The sequence below is a fragment of the Pelmatolapia mariae genome, linkage group LG14, assembly GCF_036321145.2.
Source record: "Pelmatolapia mariae isolate MD_Pm_ZW linkage group LG14, Pm_UMD_F_2, whole genome shotgun sequence".
NCBI lineage: Eukaryota > Metazoa > Chordata > Actinopteri > Cichliformes > Cichlidae > Pelmatolapia > Pelmatolapia mariae.
The window spans coordinates 26,365,066-26,376,371 of NC_086239.1; the positions used below are offsets into that span (position 1 = coordinate 26,365,066).

The 11,306-nt window shown below is 39.1% G+C and overlaps 1 protein-coding gene across 1 annotated transcript; it reads left to right on the forward strand.

Moving 5' to 3' along the window:
• Nucleotides 1–3,057: 3,057 nt before the first annotated feature.
• On the forward strand, nucleotides 3,058–7,146 carry LOC134640633 (extracellular calcium-sensing receptor-like). Its single transcript, XM_063492542.1, has 9 exons — nucleotides 3,058–3,197; nucleotides 3,474–3,768; nucleotides 3,940–4,026; nucleotides 4,263–4,532; nucleotides 4,741–4,947; nucleotides 5,042–5,317; nucleotides 5,703–5,930; nucleotides 6,026–6,149; nucleotides 6,236–7,146. The coding sequence occupies exons 1-9, from the start codon at nucleotides 3,088–3,090 to the stop codon at nucleotides 7,144–7,146; spliced, it is 2,508 nt and encodes an 835-aa protein (XP_063348612.1). The 5' UTR covers nucleotides 3,058–3,087.
• Nucleotides 7,147–11,306: the final 4,160 nt, after the last annotated feature.

An 11,306-nucleotide genomic window follows, 5' to 3' on the forward strand; every position in this document is an offset into this window, starting at 1 on the left:
ATTAAGAGACAGTTGGATATAAAAAAGAGTGGAGTTTGACTTTATTTCGTTAGCTTGCGACGAAAGCACGGATGCATCTGACACCACTCAGTTACTTAGTTTTTTTGAGAAGAGTGGACAATAAAATGAACGAGAGTGAAGAGCTACTTGACCTCCAGAGCCTTAAGGACCAAACAAGAGGAACAGATTTATTTACTGCTGTTTGTTCCGCTGTAGATAACATGAAACTACCGTGGAATAAAGTCACTGGTATTATTACGGATGGCGCACCTGCCATGGCTGGGGAGAGAAATGGATTAACAACCCTAGTCTGTAACAAAGTCAGCAAAGAAGGAGGTAAAGCTATAAAACTCCACTGTATTATTCACCAACAAATACTCTGTGCTAAACATTGGAAATATGACCATGTTATGAAACCGGTGATAAAGGCTATTAATTATATTCGCTCCACTGCGCCACTGCCAGTTTCAACAGTTTCTACTCAAAATGCAGGCTGAATATGGAGATGTTCTGTATCACAATGACGTGAGATGCCTCAGTCGGGGGTCTGCAGTGCAGCGCTTCTATTCTCTTAGGGAGGAAATCGGACTATTCTTGGCATAACACAACATCTGAACATGCTGAACATGAGCCTTCAGGGGCAGAATGCAGTGGTAAGCCAACTGTATTCTCACATCAAAGCCTTTGGGACCAAACTGCTACTTTTCCAAAGACACCTGTCACAAACGCAGCCCAATACCACACATTTCCCATCGCTACAGGAAATAATGACCAGTTTTCTACAGACAATATTAGTGCACAAATGAGGAGGTATGCAGCAGAGATCTCTTCTCTGGCTGAAGAGTTTCAATAACGCTTTTGGGATTTTGCAGCTATTGAAAAGGAGATCATGCTTTTCTCCTCTCCTTTGTCCATGGACCCTGATGACGCTCCTGACCATCTGCAGCTGGAGCTCATTGAGATGCAGTGTGACACCGAGTATCGCAGTCGGCACCAACAGATCCCTCTTTTTTTACTTTAACTGCCAGCTGGATAAAGGCAGGTTCCAAGAGATTCGAACATTTGCTAAGAAAATGCTGAGCTTCTTTGGCTCAAAATACTTGTGCGAGAAGACATTCTCGGTCATGAAAATGAACAAGCACCATGTGAGGATGAGATTAAGTGACTCTCACTTGCGTGACATTTTGCGCATGCCACTGGTTTTGAACCAGACCTGGGACATTTACTTCAGTCAAGGTCTCAGTATCACCCTTCACGTTAGTGCAGGCAAGTTATTTGTTTAGTTTTTAAGTCTTTTTTCTTTGTTGTTGTTGTTTCTTTTCAATTGACATTCAAACCAGGTCTCCTAAACCCTACAAATTAAATAATAAAATCTAATTCGGCCCGGAAGCCGGTTTTTCAATTTCGTATTTTTGATCCAAGTTTAAAATTGTAATAATAAAAAACACATCCATTTTTGTTTTTGATATGTGATTCAAAATTAAATAGCATATTGTATTTTTATTTTTTTTTTTGATGGTCAGTTTAAAAAAAACAACTAAAGAACGAGTGATGTACGGATTTATATGGCCCACAATGTTTTGTACTTTTGAATAAGTTAACTCTTAATGTTTTTTTCCTGTTCACATGTTTTGAATTTAGATGTTTGATTTTGCTTCATTTTGTGTTTTTCAAATTCAATATTTTGGTAAAATGTTTAATAATAAATAATTCATAATAAAAAAATTATAATAAAATTTGTGTGTAAAAAAAGTAAAAAAAAAAAAAAAGTCATTCATTTGCATTTAATGTTAATGATTCCAAATATTTCAGGCTGAATGGTTGGCCCCCACACATTCTCACCTTCCCAAATCTGGCCCTCTTTGCAAAAAGTTTGGACACCCCTGCATTAAACTCTGTCATAGGACTGTGTTAAATTACACCCACAAAGGCTGGATTTTAGGCCTTTTGCTTAATGTTTGGATGAAACTAAGCTGAGGGATCATGACACTGGGAAAGTCTGTACCAGCATACTGGAGGGTCTATCTGTTAGCTGAACCTCTGATTCAGGAGGAACAATGAGGTTTCCATCCAGGCTATGGAACTGGACAAGCTCTTTATCCTCTCAAGGATATTTGAGAAAGTGGGCAAGTGTGGACAGAATATCTTGGTCTGTCCAGGCTGGTGGATGTTCTCCACTATGATGGCCTCAGGATTTCATCTTTACTTTTTGCAGATGATGTGGTACTGTTTGCTTAATCAGCTGGTGACTTCCAACTTGGATTGGAGTGGTTTGCGGCCAAGTGTGAGAATCAGCACCCCCAAGTCAGAGACCATAGTTCTCAGCCGGAAAAGGTGGAATACCAACTCCATCTGGGACAAATTACTTCCCCAATTGAAGGAATTTAAGTGTCTTAGGGTCTTGTTCACGAGTTTGGGGAAAGTGGAGCATGAGATTCACTGACGGATTTGGGAAACATGTGCAATGATACAGGCACTGTACAGCCTGAGCTAAGTTTTTAATTTACAGGTCAATTTAGATTACAACTTAGATTTAGATTACAACTATTCAACTGTGGCCACGAAATCTGGGTAGTGATCAAATAAGTAAGTTGTTGTCCCTCTCTTTTAACTCAAATATGGACTGGAGCTTTTAATATGATGCTGTTGTACATTCCACATTAACTCTGCTGTACATGAATTATGTTAGGTTATTTTTGCTATTCTTCTTTTGTGTCACCTGATATGTACACGGAAACACCTGCTACTCTGACAATTCTTCAGTGAGTTATTACTGATGACTAATTTACTCACAGAGTGTTCCCTGAGTTTGCCTGGATACAAAGCAATCTCAAATGAAAAGTATACTCCGCCTCTTTCCCTGATGGATGGTGTGCAAGATTAAACAACACAGTAAGTCAATAAAAGGGAATGGCAAACAATAAAACCTAATGACTGATCTCAACAACTCAGAAAGCTGTCATGTGCTCATCTTTGCAAAACAATTTAGTCGTGGTTGTTTTGCTGTGGTCCTGTGTTTTTTCTACTCTATCCACTCCTCAGTTTTCTTTGTCCTGTCAGCTGCAGGGACAGTTTCATCTAAATGAGATGCACAAAACTGGAGATGTGGTTCTGGGTGGACTGTTTCAAGTCCATTTCTTTTCAAGTGTTCCTGATCTGTCTTTTACCTCGCAGCCACAACAGCCGACTTGCCATGGGTAACAAAGACAGGGGAACAGCATGAAAAAAATAGAATAAGAAAACTGTCAAACTTAGTGCCAGTATAAATATGTATTTTATATCTGAAATAACTACACAATGCATCTTCTTTTTAATTTTTTCTCCCTTAATATATGTCTTTAATTGTTATTCAGTTTCCCTGATTGTTTATAATATTTCTACTTTTGCAGCATTTTCAAAAAGCACTCGTTTTCTTGTAATTTAAAACCTGTATTGTATTATATATATTAGTAATTAACCTTTTCTTGTCTTAGTCTGTATGTCCTAGGATTTAAGTCCGCACAGACTATGGCCTTTGCTATTGATGAGATCAACAGAAACTCAAACTTGCTACCAAATGTGACTCTGGGATATACTCTGTATGATAACTGCCTTGAACTTGGAATTGGATTCCGTGGAGCATTGTCATTAGCCAGTGGTCAAGAGGATCAAATTGTAGTAGATGATACATGTGTTGGAAATCCTCCAGTCATAGGGATTGTGGGTGATCCGACCTCTACAAATTCTATTGCAATCTCCAACGTCTTAGGTTTGTACAGAGTACCTATGGTAAGTTTTCTGCTTGACCATGTAACAGTTGTCTTGGATTACGTTGATTTAATTAAAAAACTATAAACCCAATTATGAAAAAAAAATAAAACTAATAAAGCAGTCATGATGACAAAGTTAAGATATCTCTACATGGATAGCTCTCCAATATACAGTCTGTATCTTTCACAGGTGAGTTATTATGCCACATGTTCCTGCCTGAGTGACCGTCAAAAGTATCCATCCTTCTTTAGAACGATCCCAAGTGATGCTTTCCAGGTGAAAATTTGTCATCAAAATTAAAATGGAAACGCAAAAGTATGTTTCAATATCTGTGTAAAAGAAGAACAAAGAAAGATATGAAAATATTAGAAATAATAATATAATTAATTTTTCAGAATTATCCTCTATTTCGTTTCTGTAATGTGTCAAAGAATAAAGCTAAATTGCAATTATATTTAAAGTTTTTTTTTTTTCTTTTAAATGCGCTTACACTTTAATCTGTATTCACTTAGGTACGTGCAATGATCCAGATTCTCAAGCATTTCGGCTGGACTTGGGCAGGTCTGCTTATCACTGATGATGATTATGGGCTTAATGCAGCCAGATTCTTTCAGTCTGAGCTGAGTGTGTCTGGTGAAGGTTGCCTGGCCTACACAGAGGTTTTACCCTGGGACAAAGACACAGAAGAACTCCGGAGGATTGTTGATGTGATGAAAACCTCTACAGCTCGAGTTGTCATTGTCTTTGAACATCCTAGTCGCATGATACACCTTATGGATGAGGTTTCACTTTAAAACACTTTAATGATTACTAGTTACAGAGGTCTTCATAATTATATTGTGTAAAACACGTATTACGTATCATTGTGAGTACAGAAATAATTACAAAAATGTAATGATTCAGAATTCATTTTAAAGATCAAAAACTGTTTCAGTAAAGAAGTTGGAGGTTCAATATTACTTCATAGATTTGATCTAATTTAATTCACAGGTAGTAAGGCAAAATGTGACAGGCCTACAGTGGATAGCCAGCGAGGCCTGGACAGAATCTGCTGTGCTCCAAACACCTCAGTATATGCCATACCTGGGTGGTACACTGGGTATCACCATTCGTCAAGGAGAAATACCAGGGCTCAGGGAATTCCTGTTGCAAATACGTCCTGATCTACATCACAACAGTAGCTACAGAAATAGCTTGGTGAGACTTGAACATTTTTACTGTGTGTGTGTGGATGTGTCACAACAATTATATATTTTATAATGTGTAACAAACATTTTTCAAAATATTTCAGGTGAATCAGTTTTGGGAATTTACATTTCAGTGCAGATTTGCTCCAGCTCCAGCAGGCTGGCTGGAAGGTGGAGGTGCACTATGCACTGGACAGGAAGATCTAGGAAATGTGGGCACTGAGTACTTGGACATTTCCAACCTGCGGCCTGAGTATAATGTGTACAAAGCTGTTTATGCACTGGCGTATTCCCTTGATGACATGCTGCGGTGCAAGCCAGGAAGAGGGCCTTTCAGTGGGAACAGCTGTGCCTCTTTGCAGTCACTGGAGCCTTGGCAGGTGTGGTATCATTGTACACTCCACCTTTGAATACATTGTTTTTGCATGCTTTCAGAATTTCTGAAAAGGGATTTGCCATACTTGTGAGCAAAAGTAGTTAAGGTATTTAAGTCATGGAGGTCATTAACTTCTATACAGGATTATTAGTAATGTGCCTTGGTTGATTGAGACTTAGATAAGAAATGACTTTATATATGTAGGTACCATAGATAGAATATTATATTTGATTACTGAACTGAAAAATTGCCATTGTTTGCACTGTAAAGTTACTGGAGCCATGGCAGATGTGATATCGCTTTAAATTCCATCTATAAATAAAACATTCTTTCTGTAATTACTTTCAGAGCAAAAAGTAATTTATTTATTATACATTCCTTTTAAACAGCTTGTTTATTACATGGAAAGAGTGAACTTTACCACTCCATTTGGCGATCAAGTATCATTTGACAAGAACGGTGATGTGGTACCAATTTATGATGTTATTAACGCGTTGTGGCTCCCTGATGGAAGCACTAAAATTCAGAAAGTGGGTGAGGTTAAAAGGACAGCTTTAAAAGGTGAGGAACTCATACTTGATGAAGACAAAATCTTCTGGAACTTTGAATCGAAAAAGGTTAGATATGTTTTTATTTGACAAGTACCTTTTATGACATTTACAGTATATAGAATTGTAGCAGGCAATAAATATTTATTTTTTATGTCAAATAGCCACCTCGATCAGTATGCAGCGAGAGCTGTCCTCCTGGTACCCACATGGTGAGAAGGAAGAGAGAGCCCGAATGCTGTTTTGACTGCATCCCTTGTTCTGAGGGAAAGATCACTAACAAGAGCAGTAGGTCTTTGTCTTTCTGTATGACATATTTGATTTAATTTCTGTGAAATATAAGATGCATTTCAACATCAACCCCTTTTTGTCAGACTCCTTGGAGTGCACCAGTTGTCCAGAGGATTTTTGGTCAAACCCCCAGCGTGACCACTGTGTTCCTAAGAAGACAGAGTTTCTTTCCTATCATGAGCCTTTGGGTATTTGTTTGACAACAATCTCCTTACTGGGAACATTTATATGTGTTGTTGTTCTGGGGATCTTTATCTACCATCGCACAACACCTATAGTACGTGCCAACAATTCAGAACTTAGTTTCCAGCTATTAATGTCACTTAAGTTATGTTTCCTGTGTTCACTTTTGTTCATTGGACGACCCAGGCTGTGGACATGTCAACTCAGGCATGCAGCATTTGGGATCAGCTTTGTGCTGTGTGTCTCATGCATCCTGGTAAAAACCATGGTTGTTCTGGCTGTGTTCAAAGCCTCCAAGCCAGGAGGGGGAGCCAGTTTGAAGTGGTTTGGTGCTATGCAGCAGAGAGGAACAGTTCTGTTTCTTACATCTATTCAGGCAGCCATCTGCACTACCTGGCTTGTCTCTTCCTCTCCAACTCCACATAAGAACACCCAATACCACAATGACAAGATAGTGTATGAGTGTGCAGTTGGGTCCACTGTTGGTTTTGCAGTGTTACTGGGCTATATTGGTGTGCTGGCTGTCCTCAGTTTTTTAATTGCATTCCTGGTGAGGAATCTCCCTGACAGTTTTAATGAGGCCAAGCTCATCACATTCAGCATGCTGATCTTCTGTGCTGTGTGGGTGGCCTTTGTTCCTGCTTATGTCAGCTCACCAGGAAATCTTGCAGATGCAGTGGAGGTATTTGCCATTCTTGCTTCAAGTTTTGGACTGTTGATCACACTGTTTGGACCCAAATGTTACATAATCCTGTTGAGACCAGAGATGAACACAAAGAAAGCTGTTATGGGTCGTGGCATTGTGTCATAAAATTTTCAGTTTATGTCAAAAGGATTATTATTTTTTTGCACAGTTTAGGCCAAAAATTAAATAAACAAATACAATTAACAAATGCTACATATTAAAGACAGTTATTTAGTCTTTTTTTTTTTTGTTTTTTTTTGTTGCTCTTCTTTTAAAATGCATTTTGAATACAAAACAACCAGACTTTTCAAAGCGAAGCATTGACTTTGTTACACTCCACTGTAAAACTAACCTATTAAGGAAGTTAAATGTAATTTAAATTATTTTAATAAACTAAGCTTTCAAGTTGGATTCATTTAGCAGTGTTACTCTATATTCTTGTATATTTGGTCTGTCTTGAACTGATGGTGATCAACACCATGCTGATCATTTCACAAAAACAACTCAGGCAGGACTCAAATACAGGTCTCAACTTTCAAACTTCAGTGCAGATTATTTTCAGTTTAAAATGTGCGACAATCAGAACAATCAGTAGTGACAATGCCAGGCTCCCCGACACACAAAGCTCTCCAACAGTTTTCTTAGAAGGTCTCTCCAAATAGACTCTAAAAAGATTCTCATCCAGAGAGTTTATCTCCAAACCAGATTCAGAATCAGCATACTTTATTAATCCCTAAGGAAATTATGTGGGTTACAGTTTCCCCAAGACAGTAACAGTAACAGTTTAAACAATTTAAACAATATAATATGTTACAGATTTTTACAAATTTAAGAAATAGCACTAATATATACAAATCACTCAATTATGAATATCAAGAGTTAACAGAGGTGATCCTAAATAAATATCGAGAATATTGACAAGGATATTACAGAGTAGAAAAGAGCATGCACAAAAAGGGTGTAACTATTGCAGTGTTTACAGTATATTAGATGGAGAAGTTGTACAGGGAGATGGACACGGGCAGGAATGATTTCCTGCATTGTTCAGTGGTGCTCTTTGGTAATCTCAGTCTCTCACTCAATGTGCACCTGTGACTAGCTAGCATGTCATGGAGTGGGTGGGAGGTATCTTCCAGCATTTTCTTTACCTTGGAAAGCATCCACCTCTCAGACACTACTAGGGCTGAGGGCAATATGGCCTAAAATCCATATTGCGATATATTATTTTCTTCTGTGTACTGTATTTTCTGCAGAATAAGGTGCAGTCAAAATCCTTTAATTTTCTCAAAAATCGACAGTGTGTCATATAATCTGGCGTGCCTTATGTAAGAATTCTGGTTGTGCTTACTGACCTCGAACCGATTTTATGTGGTACACACCATTCAAAAAGCTGTCAAAAAATGTTTTAGTATGACTTTGGTAAACTATGAAGTTGCACCGCTTGATGGATTGTCTGAGCATTATGGCTACTATAGTCAGGAGCCTAATCTGGGTCCAAAACTCCATCCGCTTCAGGTCCCAAAGTCAAACGAACACTGCAGCATCATTGAGAGTTAAAAAGTGTCTAAATTCTTTAATCTTTAATAAAATGGTCAGCGTTGCTGCTTTACCAGGTGTAACAATTAAGTTTAACATCCAGGCATTCATGAAAACAGAATTTTTGTAATTTAACAGAGTTAGAAGTTAGCAGGAAGTTAGTTCGCTAGTTTCCACCTAAACATGATATGCCATGTTCTGACTGAGAGATTTCTGAACAAATTAAAACGTACAGCTCTGCTATCACTTCCAACATAAATGAATACAGAAAACTAAACAGCAGTGACTTTTTTAGGGTTACTGAAGTTGGGTTAGCTGGTATATAGTGATGTGCTACGTGATCGATAGCAACACAGCTATGTTAGCATAACATAAACAGTGAAGCTGGAGGATGAATGGTAACTTTTTTCCACTCTAAAAAATAATGGGAGGACAAATGCAATCGCATGGCAGGATGCTGTAAGTGGATCAAACTTCAGTCAGGAGAACAACTGAAATAATCCACTTTAGTCATTACTATACTGCAACAACATGGGAATAGAGCAGCTGCGAGAGAATTCAACATTAATGAATGAATGGTACGGAAGTGGCGTAAGCGCAGTTTTTGGCTTTCGCCATATTCCAAAATGTACTTTGTCTCTTTGCTATCACTGTCACCCAGCATAATTTGCAGATATTGCTTGCAGCCACTGCGATGCTTTCAACCAAAACAGGAGCAGCTTAATGACACCATCATCATGCGCTATCGCGGTAGAGCGGTATAGTCAAAATCTCTACCGTTGGCCAAATTCATATCGGTTCTACCGTATACCGTTTATACCGCCCACCCCTAGACACTACCCTAAGGAAGCTCCATTCCCACAACATTACTGGCCTTGTGGATCAGTTTATTTAGTCTGTTGGCATCTGTGACTCTCAACCTGCTTTCCCAGCATGCAACAGCATATAGGATAGCACTGGCCACAACAGAATCATAGAAAAGTCTGAGCATTGTCCGACAGATGTTGAAGGACCTCATCCGCCTCAGAATATAGAGATGATTCTGGCTGGTAAAGTGCAGTCAATCACAATCAGTCACTCGTCAGCGACTCTGTCTTTCTCCAACAGATCTGAGCATAAAGACAAGCAGGCAAGTTTTGTTCACAGATACGTCAAAAATGCATACAGTACAGGGCCCAGGCTTACTAATGGTGACAATGGCAATGATCCACCAAAGACCTATGCTCAGCCGTTCGCTTAAGACGAGGCACTAGCGAGTTATCAGTCTCAGTTGAGTGAACATGCATTGGTGTGTAGAAACCACAAGGCAGGAACCTATGAAAAGTCCAGATAAACCCCAGCACACTGTACATACACACACACACGCGCGCACACACACACACACACACACACACACACACACACACACACACACAGAGATAAGGAGAGAGATGAAGCTGAGAGAGCTAGAATCAACTTCAAAAGGTTTGGTGAAACTGGGTTTCTTTGATTCCATGTGGAGGGGAATGTTCTTTGTGGAAAAACAAACCTTTGGACCTGGTTGATCCCCAAAGCTGGCAGATATCATTGATATATATCTAATAGACTCCAATTGGTCATGTAAATGGAGAGTCTTCTTCACACGTTGAGGTCAGATTCTTATTCTGGATTGCATTACCTTGGCCTCCAGTAACACTGTGAGGAACTATGGAGTCATGTTTGACCAGGATATGTCCTTCAATGCACATATTAAACAAATATGTAGGACTGCTTTTTTCCATATGTGCAGCGTCTCTAAAATTAGAAATATCCTGTCTCAGAGTGATGCTGAAAAACTAGTTCATGCATGTTAGAGTGAAATGTTAAATGTTTGTCATTTTTAAGCTTACCATCTACATTGTTTAACTGTGTGAGGAAAGGAATTCTTTCTGTCCTTCCCTCCCTAAATTCTCGAGGTTCTGGGTGGGGGGCTGTAGTCTTTTATTACAGGCAACATCCTGGTGAAGGTCTTTTTGATGTAAGCTCAGCAGGAGGTGACACACACACACACACACATTCTTACATACATACAGAAGTTCACACATATACATTACAATGCCTTGTCTTAGAACTATGTGGGCGTTACTTTGCTGTGTGAACTGTCTCTCAATAAAAGGCAGCGAGAGGAGGCCGGATTTGGGGTCATTTTCGTGCTGGACACAGACAGGCCTCCCTTGCGCAAGTAATCGATCGAACGCTGTTGCCTTGTTTTTCTTTCATGGGAATAAGTCCTGGATACAGCGGGGTCTGAGTTTAGACCCAACAATGCATTTATTACTTCTAGGCTGGACTACTGTAATTCATTATTAATTCATTATTATCAGGATGTCCTAAAAACTCCCTGAAAAGTCTTCAGTTAATCCACAATGCTGCAGCAAGAGTATCTTAATGACCTTTTAGTACCATATCACCCCATTAGAGCACTTCGCTCTTGTACTGCAGGCTTACTTGTTTTTTCTAGAGTATTTAAAAGTAGAATGGGAGGGAGAGCCTTCAGTTTTCAGGCCCTTCTTCTATGGAACCAGCTTCTACTTTGGATTCGTGAGACAGACACTATCTCTACTTTTAAGATTAGGCTTAAAACTTTCCTTTTTCTAAATAATATAGTTAAGGCTGGATCAGGTTACCCTGAATCTTCCCTTAGTTATGCTACAATAGGTGTAGACTGCTGGGGGGTTCCCATGATGCATTGAGTATTTCCTTTTCAGCCACTTTTCTCAGTCAACATGTGT